This window comes from Mustela nigripes, chromosome 14 (genome assembly GCF_022355385.1).
Source record: "Mustela nigripes isolate SB6536 chromosome 14, MUSNIG.SB6536, whole genome shotgun sequence".
Classification (NCBI taxonomy): Eukaryota; Metazoa; Chordata; class Mammalia; order Carnivora; family Mustelidae; genus Mustela; species Mustela nigripes.
Window position 1 is genome coordinate 16,975,602 of NC_081570.1, and position 16,923 is coordinate 16,992,524.

The following is a 16,923-nucleotide window of genomic DNA, read 5'->3' on the forward strand; positions in this document are numbered from 1 at the left end:
TTTCTTTCTTTCTTTCTTTCTTTCTTTCTTTCTTTCTTTCTTTCTTTCTTTCTTCCTTCCTTCCTTCCTTCCTTCCTTCCTTCCTTCCTTCCTTCCTTTCTTTCTTTTTTTAAGATTTTATTTATTTATTTGAGAGAAAGCAAGAGAGAGAGCGCGAGAGAACAGGAGCGGGGGCGGGGGGAGAGGGAGAAGCAGGTTCCCCGCTGAGCAGGGAGCCTAACCCAGGGCTCTATCCCAGGACCTGGGGATCATGACCTGAGCCAAAGGCAAACACTTAACACACTGAGCCACCCAGGCTCCCCTGTAGGAACTCTTCAAAGGCACACCTGATAGGAGCACCTGGATGGCTCAGTCCCTTTCCGGTCTGACTTGATTTCTGCTTGGATCATGCATGGTTTCTGGGGCTTGCGGTTGAACAGGGTCCTGAGATCCAGCCCCAGAGCTGGGTGGGGAAGCTCAGCAGGGAGCCTGTTGGAGATTCTCTCTCTCCCTCTGGCCCAGCCCCTGCTCACTCTTCCTCTCTCAAATAAATAAATAAATCGTTAAAAAGCAAAAAAAAAAAAAAAAAAAAAAAAAAACAAACTGGGGCACTTTGGTGGCTCAGTTGGCTGGGCAACCGACTCCTGGTTTTGGCTTGGGTGGTGATTTCATGAGTCAGAATCTCATAGGCCATGAGATCCAGTTCCACACCAGGCTCCCTGCTGGGCAGGGAATCTGCTTAGGGATTCTCACCCTCTGCCCCACCCCTACTCATGTGTGTGTGTGTGTGTGCGTGTGTGTGTGTTTTCTCTCTAAAATAAATAACATCTTTTTTAAAAACACACAAAAAACCACATACCTGATCTTATCACTCTCTAGCTTAAGATCTGGCAAGAAGTTCCCCACCGTGGCCTGGGCCACCTCTCTGCCCCTAGCCCCTGCTTTTCAGCCCACTTCACTCGGACACCTTAGGCTCTGATCAAATACACATCTTCTGACTCCCCCTCCGACCTGCCTGCTCTCCCTGTTGGCCTATCCTGTCCTCTTTTCTCTTCCACCAGGAAGAAAAAGTCTGCTGTCAGACACAGGTTTCTCAGATACACAAGTCATTGAGAATGCTGTGATCTCAAACAACACTCAATAAAAACAGCTATCCTGGAACCCTTCCGACGGACAGAACTGAACCAGGGACAGCAAAGTCAAGGATCCAGATCAATTACTAACACTGAGAAATAAGACTCAGAATACTTTTGAAATAAACAAGACATTCAGTCTTTGGAGTCCCGGTGATGCTGGTACGGGCATGAGTGGTGAGGGCTTCACCCACCCCTCCCTCGGAAACGGTCTCTGAGGTCTGCTCCCCATGTCCTGTTAGGAATCTCAGGCTATCCTAATGACACACTGTCGTTACAGTAGTTTTTCTGTTCTGTCATCTTCCCCAGATTTAAGCTGTTTCTTGTCTTCTTTATCTTTATACCCCAATGTCCAGGCCAGTGTCCATCACAGAGTAGAAACAGGAGAATTGCTTACTGAACTGAACTCAGTGAATATTGTTTAGACTCTTTTTTTTTTTTTTAATGTATTTGACAGACTGAGATGCAGTGAGAGAGGGAACACAAGCAGGGGGAGTGGGAAAGGGAGAAGCAGGCCTCCTGTGGAGCAGGGAGCCTGAGGCAGGGCTCGCCGATCCCAGGACCCTGGGATCATGACCCAAGCGGAAGGCAGACGCCCAACGACTGAGCTACCCAGGCACCCTGGAAGATCACTTCTGATCTCTTCCCAGAAAAGCCTCTGGCCACTGTCAGAATCTCTTAGAGTCGCCGCATGGGGGAAAAAGGGAGCCCTGTGGGGCCAAAGAGGTCACAAGGGCTGGTATTCTCAGGCACCACCTTCTCCTGGCCTGTGGAGAGAGACTTTCTTGCTTTCTAATCCCACCTGTCCCCAAGCCCCCCACCCCGCATCATTCCTCCCCCAACAGGCAGATCAAAACAACAATGCTAATAGTAGCAAAGCAAGCACACTCACACTCCATATCCACTTCAGTGATCACAACAGCCCTAGGAGGAAGCCCCATTTTACAGATGAAAGGACTGAGGCAGGGGAGTAGTTCAATGATCTGCCTTCAGGCACACAGCTTCAGGGTCCAGAACTATATTTATTTACTATGTGCCACTCACCATTCTGAAGGCTTGAAGTAGGTGTTGTTATCACTCCAACTGTACAGATGAAGAAACTGAGGCCCAGAGAGTTTAGGTAGTTAGCCCAAGGACACAGGGCTTGGAAGGTCAGGGAGGTTTTGAGCCAGGGCATTCTGGGTTCATCCTCTTTGACCACTCTGCTGTCCATCCTTTCTTCTGCAAGCCTTGGCTTCAGTATGTGTAAGTAGGATAAGAATACCCACCTCATAAGATCTCTATGGGATTAGATCTAATATGTATGGGCATCTGGAACCCAGTAGATAACCCAAGGATAAGAGGTCTGGAGGTTCTCTCGGACCTCAACTGACAGTTGTAGCAACTGGCCACCAGGGGGGAGTCATGCGCCAAGGACCAAAGCCCTTCTCAGGGGCCTGGTCCACCCTTCAAGGGTTAAGGATTCTGCGGAGCCCTTTTCCCCCTATGCCCCACCCTGGGATCAATGACAGAGTCCAGCCTGCGCCAGAATCTCACGGAACTGACCTTCTTGCAAAAGAAATAAAGTTTAGACCTGAAATGCATCCAAGACCCCTTTGCTAATTCCAGTTCTGGGACTGAGGGGCTGGGAGGATGTCTGGGGAGGAGAGCCCAGCTGTGTCCCATTTGGTGGTGTAGTGGTGGGGAGGTGGCAATTACCAGCAGTGCCCCTTCTGCTGGCGGCTGGGTTCCTGGAGCCACAGCTGCAGGGCGGAGGGTGGCTGGGGGAGTTTGGAATTGTCTCCCTGGGGGTTTCCATGGTTACAGATGGATGCCGGCAGGCAACAAGGCTGTGTCCTCTATCTGTATTGTCTCCTGGGGAGACAATGGGCTTTAGGGATGGGGGACACTTGATGCAGCAGGAGCTCTGCCTGCTCTGCTCTAGAAATCCCCTGGCTCCCCTCCTGGGGCTGACAGCGGGGCACAGGGCTCAGCCTTGGAAATGAATCCTTGCTTTGGTGGACAACATGACCACTGCAGAGACTTGAAGAAGCCCCCAAACAGCAAAACTGCAGGGCCTTCTTGAAGTAGTCAATAAAAACCCCACATCTGGGAGTCAGCCCTTATCAAAGCATGATTCTGTCCCTTACTGACTTGGGTGTCTTATTTTACCTGTCCAAGTCCCAGTTTACTCATCTGGAAAGTGGGGGAAAATACCTGCTTTTTTTTTTTTTTTAAGATTGTATTTATTTATTTGACAGAGAGGGAGAGACAGCGAGAGAGGGAACACAAGCAGGGGGAGTGGGAGGAGAAGCAGGCTCCCCACTGAGCAGGGAGGCCAGTGCAGAGCTAGATCCCAAGACCTAGGATCATGACCTGATGGGAAGGCAGATGCCTCACGACTGAACCACACAGGCGCCCCAATACCTGCTTAATAAAATTACTGGGAGAAAGCACCAATCACAGAACCTAGTATCAACCAGGTACTCAGGACACCTGCTTGGCTAAGTTCATACAGCATGTGACATTTTTTTTTTCTTTTTTTAAGATTTATTTACTTATGGGGCTCCTGGGTGGCTCAGCTCAGTGGGTTAAAGCCTCTACCTTCAGCTCAGGTCATGGTCTCAGGGTCCTGGGATGGAGCCCTGCATTAGGCTCTCTGCTCAGCAGGGAGCCTGCTTCCCCCTCTCTCTCTGCCTGCTTCTCTGCCTACTTGTGATCTCTGTCTGTCAAATAAATAAATAAAATCTTTTTTAAAAAAGATTTATTTACTTATTTGAGAGAGAGAGAGAGGGAAGGGACAAAGGGAGAGGGAGAGAGATTCCCAAGCAGACTCCACGCTGAGCCCGGAGCCCAACAGTTACAGGGCTCCATCTCCCAACTCTAAGACTGTGACCTTAGCTGAAACCAAGAGTCAGAGGCCTAACCAACTGAGCCACCTTGGAACCCAGAGTGTGACTCTTGATCTCAGGGTTGTGAGTTTAAACCCTATGTTGGGTGTAGAGTTTATTTTTAAAAATAAAAATAAATAAACGAAATCTTTAAAGAAAAAGAAAAAAAGGTACCCAGTACCTGAGCTCACACCGACTCCTGGAACGTCTTTGCTCATAGGACTGGCTCTGTGGTCTTCACCAAGGCCCTTCCTCTGTCTTGGATTTAGCTGCCTCATCTGTGACCTGGCGACTTTGGAAGGCTTTAAAGGATGAAGTGAGATGATGAATAAAATGCTTAAGGAAATACAAATCAACCTCCTAACACACAATTCTGCCTTCTAGGGCTTAAATCTACTTGGAACCTGCAACACATGCTTGCAGGGGGCATATGGTATTTGGGGGGAGTCGAATGATGGGCGCTATGGCAAGATAAGGGAGATTTTTTTTTCTTAAGATTATTTATTTATTTGACAGACAGAGATCACAAGCAGGCAGAGAGGCAGGCAGAGAGAGAGGGGGAAGCAGGCTCCCCGCTGAGCAGAGAGCCTAATGCAGGGCTCCATCCCAGGACCCTGAGACCATGATTTCAGCTGAAGGCAGAGGCTTAACACACTGAGCCACCCAGGCGCCCCTTTTTTAAGATTTTATTTATTTATTTGACAGAGAGAGAAAGAGAGCACAAGCGGGGGTGTGGTGGTGGCAGGTAGTGGGAGAGGGAGAAGCAGGCTCCCAGCTGAGCAGGGAGCTCAATGCAGGGCTCGATCCCAGGACCAGGATATCATGACCTGAGCTGAAGGCCGACGCTTAACTGATTGAGCCACCCAGGTGCTCCTAAGCGAGATTTTCTAAAGGAGGCAAGATTTGGAGGGTCTCTGAATCAGAAAATTTTTCCCAAAAGATCTGCCACCCTGTGCCAAAAAGAAACAAAAGCCCAGAGGAGAGAAGGAACTCAGCTCCCTGCTGCCAAGTTTACTTATCTGGCCCCGTCACCATCTTCTCCAAGGGAAGGTACACGCAGGTAGGGAAGAAGAAGAGGGGAGGGAAAGTTGTCATTTGTGGGACACCTTCATATAAGGCAAGTTGCTTATAAGCCCGTTTTATGGGTAAGGGAACTAGCGATTACTATTCTTGTTATTCAACTGGATTGGCCAAATGATGTATGAGACCCAAGACTGAGATTCATTTATCTGCAGTATGGAAGACAGAACTTGCCCATGGGAAAGAAAAACATTTCCTTCACCTTGAAGTAATCAGTGCCTGGTGGCTCAGTCTATTATGTATCCAATTCCTGATTGTGGCTCAGGTCATGATCTCAGGGTCATGATATTGAGCTCCATGTTGGGCTAGGCATTGGGCATGGAGCCTACAAGAGTCTCTTTCTCTCTCTCTCTCTCTGCTTCTTCCCTTTCCCCTCTCTTAATAAATAAGTAAATATCAGCAGAAGGAAGCAAAAATTTCTGAATGTCTATTCTTCCTTCCCTTACAAGGCACGTAGTCCAGAGCCCTGCACACAGTAGGTGTTCAAGAAAGGAAAGTTCTTGTCGCCGTCACTGCTGTTATTTTTTTTTTTTAAGATTATTTATTTATCTGTCAGAGAAAGAGAGTGAGCGAGCACAGGCAGACAGAATAGCAAGCAGAGGCAGAGGGAGAAGCAGGGTCGTTGCCGAGTAAGGAGCCTGATGTGGGACTCGGTCCCAAGATGCTGGGATCATGACGCAAGTTGAAGACAGTGGCTTAACCCACTGAGCCATCCAGGCGCCCCCATCTCTACTGTTATTAAACACATTACTACACATTCAAAGCTAGGGAAGTGAAGATAAACAAAACTCACTCTCACCTCTGAGGAATTCACCCTTGTAGAGGAAGGACAAAAGCAAAAAGTCATCTCTTCCACTTGCTTGATTTTGCAAACCACCTTCACATATGCCATTTCACTGAATTCTCGTGACAACCTCGTGAGGAAGGCATTTTTCCCATTTTAGAGATAAGGAAACTGAGCCTCAAGTGGGTTTCAATGATTTGCCCAGACATTGTAAAATATGAATAAAATAGGAAATAAAATAATGTTCGCAGGAACACACCTTCGTTGGATTAACAGATGTGTTTAAAAGCAATAAAAAATATTATGTGAGGCTGACAAAACATGACCCCATTTTATTAAAAAAAATATATATATGTAAAAGATAGCCTTTACTGGATTGAAAAAACAGCCAAGCTCTTAACAACACTCATTTATGGAGCTACCGCGGTGTGCCAGGCGCTTTCTAGGCATCTCTTTAATCCCACAACAACCGGGAAAGGTAGACATGGTCAGCCTTCTTTCCCGAAGGAGAAGCCAAGCCTCAGAGAGGTGAAGCTCTGTGCCCAGAGTTACACAGCAACTTGGATAGAGCCAGGAGGGGGCCCCAGGCTCTAAGACGTAGGTGAAGAGCTGGAGCTTGGACCTGTTCCCAAGTCAGTTTTGCCAAGGAAAAGCTCCCGCTGAGAGGTGATCCCTCTCTCTTGTCTCACTCCGCAGAGCATGATGAGTGGGAGGGAGGCTGCGGGCCGTTCTCCAAGGTAAGAGGGTTCGTTGTAGCCCATTTGGGGAGCAGAACAGCATAGCCTGGCTTTCTCCAAGTGTGTGTGTCTGCGTTCACATGAGTGAGTGTACACGTGTGACTGTGTAAAGTTGGCTGGGTGCCGGGTCTCATAAAGCCACGTGATCCAAATCTGTACCTCTTCCCAAAATGTCAATTTTACTTCCAAAATTGAGACATGATGAATTTTTAAAGAAGATTTCATTTATTGGGCCGCCTGGGTGGCTCAGTGGGTTAAGCCGCTGCTTTCGGCGCAGGTCATGATCTCAGGATCCTGGAATCGAGTCCCGCATCAGGCTCTTTGCTCAGCAGGGAGCCTGCTTCCCTCTCTCTCTCTCTCTCTCCCCCCGCCTGCCTCTCTACTTGTGATCTCTCTCTGTCAAATAAATAAATAAAAATCTTAAAAAAAGAAAGAAAGAAGATTTCATTTATTTATTTGACAGAGAGATAGAGAGCACAAGCAGGCAGAGCGGCAGGCAGAGGGAGAGGGAGAAGCAAGCACCCCGCTGAGCAGGGAGCCCAATATGATGCGGGGCTCAATCCCAGGACCCTGGGATCATTACCTGAGCCTAAGGCAGCCACTTAACCGACCGAGCCTTCAGGGGCCCCATGAGACATGGTGAATTTTACATGAAAGTGCAGATGGTAATAAAATGGCTAAGAACGTAAATGTCATGTGGTATTTCAAGGTGACGAAAGACAACGAGTATAAGGGGAGTCTTTTTATGTACTAGTCTGAGAGCTCTGTACACGTGAACTAGTTTAATGCTCAAAGCTGTCTGTTGCAGGGACTGTTACTACCTCCCCTACCCCCCGTATAGGTGCAGAAAGATGCAGAGACTGAGGATGAAAAAGTTAACTTGTTCAAGTTCATACAGCCGGGAAGCGGAGGAGTGTGGGCAAACATAAGCATTTCAATAGCCAGATATTAGAACATCTGTATTACCCATGGTTAGTGCAATTAAACATTTACAAACAGATGGGCAGCTGAGGATGATGAAGAAGCAGGTGGCTTCTGCTTGATTACCTTGATAAAATAAGGAGGGCTGCCAACTGCCAACAGCTTACCTGGGCCAGCTACTCTAACTCTGTTGTCTTGTTGAATTCCTACTACATCCCTTTGAAAGAGGTACTGTTGGGAGCTAGGCTCAGAGAGTTAGTGTCTGTTGGCTGATCACACAGCTAAGTAGTGGCAGAGATGGGATTTGCATGGGGGTCTCTTTGACCATAATCACTGGCCACACCAGTGATTATGTCAGCTCTGTCCTCCAGGTCCTCTGGCCTCTGGGTCTTGTTCTTCCTACACCCATCTAGAAGAGACTCCTGTCCTCTTCTAGAGAGGGGTCCTTTTATGAGTGAGCTGCTTCTGGATCAGGCTGAAACTGGCCAGGCTCACAGAGTTCAAAGTTGAGACTTTCCACCCACTGAAACACACTTGTCATGAGATAGTTACAAATCCCGATCATGAGAGAGGAAGAGCTGGGCACTAACTGGAACTGTAAAGATCTGGCTTTTAAGCTCTAGCTCTGTGAGGAATCCTTTCCACATGACATTGGATGAGTCACTTCCTTGCTCTGGGACTCAGTTTCTCCATCTGTGAAAAGGGAATAGTGAAGCTAGCTGTGACTTCCTGAGGATCTGCCTCACGCAGGTGGGTTTCCAAGTGCTTCATGCTCAGTTCCTCACCAAATCCTCCCCACAGCTCTGCGGACAGGGCGCGGGATCCTGGCAGTATTACAGGGAGGAAACGGAGGCTCAGAGAGGTGACGGAGCTTGTCCAACGTGGCACAGCGGGCGAGTGAAGGCACCGGGCTGGAGTCCTTTTTGGTCCCTGCTCTCCTCCTCAAGGCACCTGGCTGTCCTGCTGAGCAGATGCTTCTGATGGGCACCGTGTGTGAAACGGCTCTGAAGGGTGCACTTGCTGGGCCGGCCGTGCTGAGGTGCCATGACTGGATTACACCAACGACACCGCCACCTTGGAAGGATGAGAAAGGATTTATGTTAGGAATGTGACAACCATTTCCAGCAAGCTCTTGCTTGGGGTTACCCAGTGCCAGGTGCTTCGTAGAGGTCAGCAAAGTTAGTCATCAAAGCAACCATTGCAGACTCTGAAAGGATGAATAACTTACCTGTAACAGCCCAGCTGAGACACACAAAATTCGGATTTCAGCCCGTGTCCGTCTGATTCCCAGACTCACAGAGACAAAGTGCAGGGGGGCTGGGGTCGCTGCCTGAGGCTGATTCTCTATGACCCATTTGTTTGCACAGAGTTTTGAAAGAGCCACAGACATCCACAGCACCGGATGGGGAAGTTGAATCAGAGACCTGGACTCTGCTGCGTACTTCAGGGTGACCTTTGGCAGGTTCCCTAATACCTGGGAGCCTCGTAGGAGTGAAATGGAAGCAATTTCCAAGCCTCCTGTTACCATGTCGACTAAAATGCTGTGCACTGGTGAGTAGGCTCTTCTGAACACCTTCTTGCTGCTGCCTTTGATAAGATGTGGGACCAACATGTAGGCTCCTTGGGACCCACCCCGATGAACCTGCAGTGGAAGCTGGGATCAACCCTTCATACATCTGGACCCGCTGCAAGACCTGTCAGGGGCCCCAGTGGGGGAGGGATGAGTATGAGCCAGTGTGGGCCGGGGCGGGGGGCATCTGTCTTGATGGTCTCTGAGTCCTCATCTCCTTGCATGACCTAGTACCCTGGTGCATCTTGAAACCTTTATTTTTCAACCTTTTATTTATTTATTTATTTTGAAGATTTTATTTGAGAGAGAGAGAGAGGGAGGGAGTGCACATAAGTGGGAGGAGGGACAGAGACAGAGAGAATCAGGCTCCCCTCTGAGCAGGAAGCCTGATATGGGGCTTGATGCCGGAACCCTGGGATCATACCTGAGCCAAAGTCACACACCTAACCGACTGACCCACCCAGGCACACACACCCCCCCTTTGTTTAATGCTAGAAAATGGCATAAGCTGGGAACAAAACCAAGGTCAGAAAGAACCTGGTTCAGTAAGCAGGCGGGGTTTTCTGAGGAGACTGCCATGCCTTGGGTACCCTTATTGCCCTACAACGCACACGTTTAGCCCCAAACCAACCAACTGCCAGCTGGCCAGCGACCACCTCGACTTAGGGTAATGAGTTCCATATGTTTCCATAAGAACCCAGCTAAGCTTTTCCCCAGCAGTTCTTAAAAAGTGTTCTCCCCCCTCCCCAGCTTCCAACTCGTGCTTGGCCCACCCTTGTTTCATTTGCTCTTAATGAGGGCAGGAGGGAGGAGGCTGGGTGGCGCTGACCAGGAGGCAATGCTCTCGGGAATCACCATCCCTGACTTCACATTTCCAGATCCTCAGGGCACATGGTGGGGGGAGGGCAGGGCGGGGGTGGGGGCAGAGGGATGTGCTACCAGCCCCTGGCAGTCCCTCTGTAGGAGCTGTGTGAGGCCATAAGCCTCTCAGGGTCTCACTTACCCCATCTCTAAAGTGGGCATAACAATCCCTGCTCAGGGTAAACAGGTATCACAAAAAGAGCCCTAGAAAGGAAGATAGAGGCTTGGGTTCGAGTCCTGTCTTGACTATAAACTTTCTGTATAGGCCTGAGCAGGTTCCTTCCCCTTTCTGGGCCCTTCTGTCCCTGATAAACTTTAGATTTATGAACAAATGGCAAAACGTACAGAGAAGTACATCAGCTTATCTGTCGGATGCGGGTGGCTCCAGGATGGGGGTCGCAGGAAGCCCAAGGCCTCCCTACCATGGTCAGTGTTACTGCCCACCTGGGCTCCCTTTGATGGCGGTGTGGCCCACCGAGAGTTCGACCTCCTATGTCTGGCACAAAGTTGGAGAAGGGTGGTGGTGGTGAGGAGGAGAGGGAATGTCCCCAGATGGAAAGTCAGTTTATAGCTTGGGTGGGTAAGAGGGGAGGCCGTGGTCAGCCAGCCCCCAGCCATGGAGTAACATGAATCTGAGTTCAGAGGGCCACAGCACCCACTTCCTTAATCTGGGTCATCAAAGACAACCCCCAAATCCTTGTCCTAAATAACCTACTGCCCTGATCCGGACTGTCCCGATCCTACCCAAAGACTGACTCACTAACCTTGACCACTGATGCTACTAGTCAGACTGACCCTCACACTATGTCTGTTACCCCAGGCCACAGACTGCCAGCTGCCAGCTCCCATCCACACTTAGTCCCAAACCCTGTCACAGTCTGGCTGAACCCCAACTCTGGCCACACTCTGACTTCTCACTCTACTTTCAGAGTGATTCCTGATTTTGGTCAGGAGGGGACCCCTTGACCTTGCCACTGACTTACCCTTAAGAGGAGATATAACCAGAGAAGAATTAAATGCTAAATTGTGAGTGAAATAGGACATGAGAGAGGACAGTGGGGCGGGCAGGGGTGGGAGGGGGGGAGACTGGAGCAGAGGGCAGAGGCTTCCCGGAGGACCCCAGCGGGCCTGGGGCCACACTTGGAAGGTCGGATTGGCCTTGTGCGGGGCACGTCGCAGGCGCTCGAAGAATGCGAGTTGCCTGAAAGAATGAAGGAAGGAAGGAACGGGGGTGCGATCCAGGGCGGCCACCCGGCCAGGGCAAAGCTGCCTAGGCAGGAAGCGGGGTGGGGGCACGCTGAGGCAGCATCGGGCCGAGCGCAGCTGGGGGCAGCGGGAGAGCAGTCCGGTCAGCGACTCCGCTGGGTGGGGAGCCCCCCCAGGCTGGGAGGCTGGGAACTGGGAGGCCGCGCTGCTGGCAGAGTGGCGGGGGCGCCGCGAGGCTCCGGATGGGCTGGGAGCCCCGCCCGCAGGCTGCGGAGGGAGCCGGAGCCAGAGCGGAGCCAGAGCTCAGACATCCGGGCGCCAGCGAACACCTGCGAGCGGCCCCCAGGGCCCGCGGGGGGAGCGCGGGTCGCCGGGGAGGGGGCGGGGCCGTCTCGCCTCCGCCCTGCCGGGCTCGGGCCACGTGGGCCGAGGCTCCGCCCCCGCCCGGGCCCTAAGCCGCGGCGGGTGGGCAGCGGCTCTCGAGTTTCGAGGGAGGGGAGCGGGCAGAGCGAACCCCAAGAAGCAATTCTGCGGGAGAGAGTGATAGGGGGTCTTAGAGTGTAGCCTGGGGATCCGAGAAGAGTGGTGGCCATGCGAGGTGATGAGGCCAGGAGGACACATAATTGAAGGTTGCCGGGCGCATCCACAGCTGGGTAGAGCTATAACTGGCGTCCTCAAGACACCATCTCCGGTGTCACGGGCATGACTTTGAATCCCTGCTTTGTTACTTAGAGCTGTGTGGCCACGGGCAAGTTACTTTGCCCGTTCTGAGCCTGGCTGTCTTGCTCGTTTGTTTTATTTACAAAACAAAACTCTCTTCCAAATGTCCCTGTTTCAGATCTGATGTGATAATGAACCCAAGACACTCAGCTAATAGTGAAGCTTGTATTTCAGGGAACTTGGTAGATGCTTTATGTACATTACTTTTAATCCTGCAAAGGAGGTACCATCACCCTCTTTCACAAATGAGGGAGAGTGATCCTGGGTGGCCCTGGGTCTTTCATTCTGCAAGCACCCACTGGGGACTAAAAAAGTACCAGGTGCAGGAAATGGCCAGGGAGAAGAGATGGCCTGGAGGAAACATGAGAATGTGGGTTTTGAAGCTCCTTGCTGTGCCACGTCCGTGTGGTGTGTGACCTCCAAGTAATTCAGCCTCTCTGAATCTGCTTCTTCTGTAAAATGGGAACAATGATACCCGCTTTGCTGGGCTGTGGTGAGGATTAGAAAAAAATTAAGATAACATAGAGCCTGGCACCTGGCAGGCACTCGATAGGTGATTATGACGGAAGACACTATCCTCAATCTGAGAGTTTTCCTACCCGCAGTCAAATCGCTTTCACTCTCTAATGACTAATGAATTGGCATGCTGGTTTCAGCTTTTGTCCCAGCCACCTGAACAGCTCAGGCTCAGCAGACCTGACAGGCAATTTCCTTGGAATTAGCTTAATAATACCTTGTAGGTGTGTGATGCATTTCAAAGAACTTTCCCACCATTATCTTCTGTCCGGGGAGCAAGAACTGCCAGCTGCTGGGCAAAGGAGAAGAGAGGCTTGGAGGGGTAAAAGCGGCTCGCTCAAGGTCACACGGCCGCTGCGGAGCGATTTGGGTCTTTCTAGCCGTCCCCAGTCCCCTAGCTTCTGAGCGAGCAGGAAGCAGCATGCCATGGCAGAAAGGGCAGAAGATCAATGCCTGTGATCAATGGTCTAAGGTAGGGCCGAGTACTTCAGGGTGGATGGCTCAGGATCAGCAATCTTACCTTGATGTGGAAACCGAGGGCAAAGTGGGGGCAATCTCTCGCTTGCGGTTGGATAGCTAGGATGTGTTAGAGCAAGGATCTGCACCCCTGTACAGCTGGCTGTCACCAGAACAAGCACAGCACCTCTAACAAAACCTGGGTCCCTAGACCCAACCTGGGTCTACTTGGTTGAGCTAACAGTTCCTCACATAGGGACTGAGGACCTTGCAGGGGACTGGAGGTCTGCTATGACTCTGCAAGAGGGTGTGTGTATTTTCTGGTGTGCTCAAACCTCCCACCAGATCATCAGAGACCAGGAAACAGGTTAGGAACCGCTGGTCAGCCAGTTGGCAAAGACAGAGGTTGCCTCCCCACCACGTGCCCCTGTTCACCCCTGAAAGCTCACCCGGGTTAAGGCACGAAGGGTGATGACGTGACCTGTTTGTTATGAAATATTGAAGTAACTCATGCCAGGGGCCAACACACAGATGAGATCATATCATAAACAGGAATCGCATGAGGCCAGGAGCCTGGTGGAGCCCACCTGGGGAGCTGCCAGGTGGGGAGCAAAGGGAGATGGTGGCGATTGGTGGTCTTGCCCTCTGCCCCACTCTCAGACCTGGCCTCCTAGGATGGCCAGTCTCAGGCTCTGCTCCTGTCCACTACAATTGTAGTCACTGTAGTTATGTTAAAATCCCATCTCAAGGGGCTGTGAGAACCCAGCTCAGACCCATTATCCATGGAGCCTCAGACTCTCCATTTCTGAAATAGAGTCAAAGATGCTCACAGAGTAGACTCCCAGTGGAGGGGTTATGGGAAGGAAATACCAGAAGGAATGGAGGCTGTGAGGCTGCTTCAAACTCCCAGTCTAGGCTCAGTCTTCAACTACCTGGCGGGAGGAGAGGGATTGGTATTGTTTCCCGATCAGCACCTAAATCATTCTGATCAGAGTGGCTGGGGGGATTGAGGGATGAGAAAAGCCCCTCTCCTATTTTTTCCAAATTTGGAAGCCCAAGAGGAAGCCAGATCAGAGAGCATGAGGAGGGAAATGAAACCGGGCCCCGATCTGCTTATTCATCTCTAAAATGGGTCTATCAACCACCACCCCTGTCTGGGCTCTGGGTGAGGCTCCACTCTTCCCCATCCTCTGCTAGAAAGACCTGATGAATAATTAATGGCACCGAAGCCATAGGGTAATGGAGCAAAACAGCTCAAGGGACCTAAGAAACTGGGACTCAGGAGACCTAATTTCTATCCTGAGCTCCCAACTTGCTGGATGAGCTCCCCTCACATCATTCCTCATCTGTAAAATGAGGGGCCAGGGCCAAGATCTTCTCTGCACCCAACCCTTACTGGATATGCGGATCCCATCATGGACCCTTTCCACTGTCCCCCCAACTCTAGTCTTAGCTGGCATTTCCCCACATCTCCCTTACATAAGCAAGCTTACTTTTCCCAAGGTCCAAGAAGGACATTGATTTCTCCTAAATTCAGCCTTATGAGAGTGTTTGTACTTAAGGAAAACAAATTATATACTCAAATGTTTAAAAACCGTTTATTATGCAAAATGTTAACTTTTATAAAAAGTTTAATATACATTGCATGGTCACAGAAAGTCACCTTCCTGCAAAAAAGGTACAAAAGCTATATACTCTATTATAGAGTTCATAATCAGGGCAACAGAGCCTTTCTCCAAGGAGACCAGAAGACTAGCTCTACTGCTGCCTTGGCAGACTTTGGAGAGCAGCCACCCCCCCCCCCCAACCTCCACACTGTGAAAGAAAGACTTTAAAACTTAGGGGTGGGGTGGGGGCCGGGAGACGTCGCCCAGCTGGTGCCCAGAGCTAGCTCTGGCTCTTTAGGCCACCCAAGTTCACAGTCCTTCGCTCCCGGGCGCCAGGTCCAGGTTCGAGGCAGGGGTTCGGGGAAGTCAAGTGGGCAGGGCGAGGTTGGGGCCCATCCATGCCCTCGGGCTTCCGGCCGTAGAGGGTCCCGGGGTCCCAGGCGGAACGGGCGCCAGCACCTGCATTCTGGGCGGGGGAGGAAAGAAGACCAGGGAGCCATCAGTTTCCGCCGAGCGCGCCGAGGCGGGGGCCGTCCGCAGACTGCCCGGCGCCAGGGAGGAAACTTGTTCTCTACCTCCAGCTGATAACTCCGAGCCCCACGCTGCCCCCACCCAGTTGGCGCCAAAGGACCACAGGCGGAGCCTGCAATCACCCCGCCCTCCTGGAATTGATACTAGCTGGGAGAGGGCAGAGGAAGATACAGCTCCTTTTACGATTCCAAACTACAAACAGAACGACTCTTTTATTCACCTGCGCCTACTTTTCCTCGAGTCTTTGGCCTCTGATGGAGGACAGGGGCAAAATGCGTTCAAGGTTGAAACGCACATAGGGCGGGGAATTGGTTCTACCATTCATTTAATGTAACCACGGATAAGTCCCTTGCCCCTCTCTCGCCTGATTTTCCCCAAACTGAAGAGGCAGTAATTCCTTAAAAGGCCAACCAGTTCCAAGATCTGTCGTTTAAGCACCGCCCTACCTCCACCCCCCAGGCCGGAGGTGGGGATGCTTACCTGGAGGCGCCAGGACTGCCAGGTCAGTGGCAGAAGCTCCTCTTGTCGTTGGAAATCACAAGTTCCGGAGCGAGCTCAGCTGTCTGAGAAAAGGGAAAGAGGGAAAAGTTATGCACCGCATTTGGGAGTTTTAGGGGTCCAGGAAGCATCCCGGCTCTGGAACTCAGCCCCGCCCCAGCTCCCGCGCACGCCCCACACACCTGGATGGGAAGATGCGGGCCGTCTGGGGGTCCAGGAGCGGGCTCAGCCAGAACCACCTGCAGGTCGAGGATATAGTCGATGACGCGCTGCAGGATTTCCACCTGGCTAAGCTGAGTGCCTCGCGGGACTCCGGGGACCAGTTCCCGCAAGCGCGAATAGCAGTGGTTCATGTCGTCCAACAGGCTCAGCGGCTCCTCGGCTGCGGGACCCTTGCCGCGACCGCGCGCGATGGCCAGGCTGCGTTCAGACAGGCAGCACACCGCCTCGTAGCAGCCGCGCACCGGGCTCAGAGCCTTCATATTGAGGAATGAGACTGGAGGTGCCGAAAGGACGAAGAGAGCCAAAAACCCCCAACAGCAGCTGGCAACGCGCGCACGCCAGCAGCGGCCCCACTTATAGAGCCCGCCTCGAAGGCACGCCCCTTTATGCAAAACGTGCGCCCGGGCCCCGCCTCCGCCAATCCTGGGCGTTCACAACCCGGTTAAATTGCAAACAGGCTTCCTCCGGCTGGTCTGACGCCGAATACCGCGGAGTCGCGGATTCAAAGAATGAGGAAGCGCTGATACTGGGGAGAGGCAGGCCTCTTTGCCAGCAAGGATTTTAAAAATCACTTAAAACCATTAAGTTTAAGAATTTGCCTTTTCCTGGCAGCGCCCCAGATCTTTGAGCTCCCCTGCCCCCTGCCAGTCCACCCACAGCCCAACACTAACTCGAACCCGCAGCTCCTCTGAGGTCATAAATCCCTGAACAGCAAAGAAGCTTTTTTTTTTTTTTTTTTTTTTAAAGCAAAGGATTTTTCAAGGGAAACTTGTAAGGAATTAGTGCCGCCTTGTTCCCCAATTTGCTGTTCGTCTGACCTCCAGACTCACTGGCGTCAGGAATTATCTTGTGACCAGAGGGGAAAAAAATTAATTGCGGTGAAGCTGAGGTTACAATGAAGAAAACAGATTTGGGCTAGGGCTGAGATTGCAGAAGGAGGAGGGGAAGGGGGTTTGAGCAAAGAACACTATTTATTTGAACAACAGGGGAAAAGAAAAGGAAAAAAAAAAGGCAGACTGAATCTGTGATTTTTGCATGGGGAAAGAAAGGAGCTCCCACCCTCTGGCCCCATGGACTCCATAAGCAGCCAAAGATATGCCAATTGTGTTTTGGAAGTGAGTTTGATTAGAATTTTGGATAGAGTTTTAAATATGGAGGACAGACAGGATGATTTCTATATAAATCTTTTTAGGGGCCCCCACTGGGTCAGCCAATCTCTTGACTCTTGCTTT

General features: G+C 51.1%; 1 protein-coding gene and 1 long non-coding RNA gene across 2 annotated transcripts in view; one reads left to right on the forward strand and one right to left on the reverse strand.

The window, feature by feature from the left end:
* The first annotated feature begins 8,827 nt into the window (after window positions 1-8,827).
* Window positions 8,828-16,923, forward strand: part of LOC132001106 (uncharacterized) — a 29,978-nt gene continuing 21,882 nt past the window's right edge. The window contains exon 1 of the long non-coding RNA XR_009399527.1: window positions 8,828-9,055. This is a non-coding gene — a long non-coding RNA (uncharacterized LOC132001106). The remainder of the gene's footprint in view (window positions 9,056-16,923) is intronic.
* On the reverse strand, window positions 14,418-16,031 carry ID3 (inhibitor of DNA binding 3). Its single transcript, XM_059375326.1, has 3 exons — window positions 15,652-16,031; window positions 15,452-15,534; window positions 14,418-14,906 (listed from the first exon to the last, which is right to left on the reverse strand). Exons 1-2 carry the CDS (start codon window positions 15,949-15,951, stop codon window positions 15,475-15,477), a joined length of 360 nt encoding a protein of 119 aa, XP_059231309.1. The 5' UTR covers window positions 15,952-16,031; the 3' UTR covers window positions 14,418-14,906; window positions 15,452-15,474.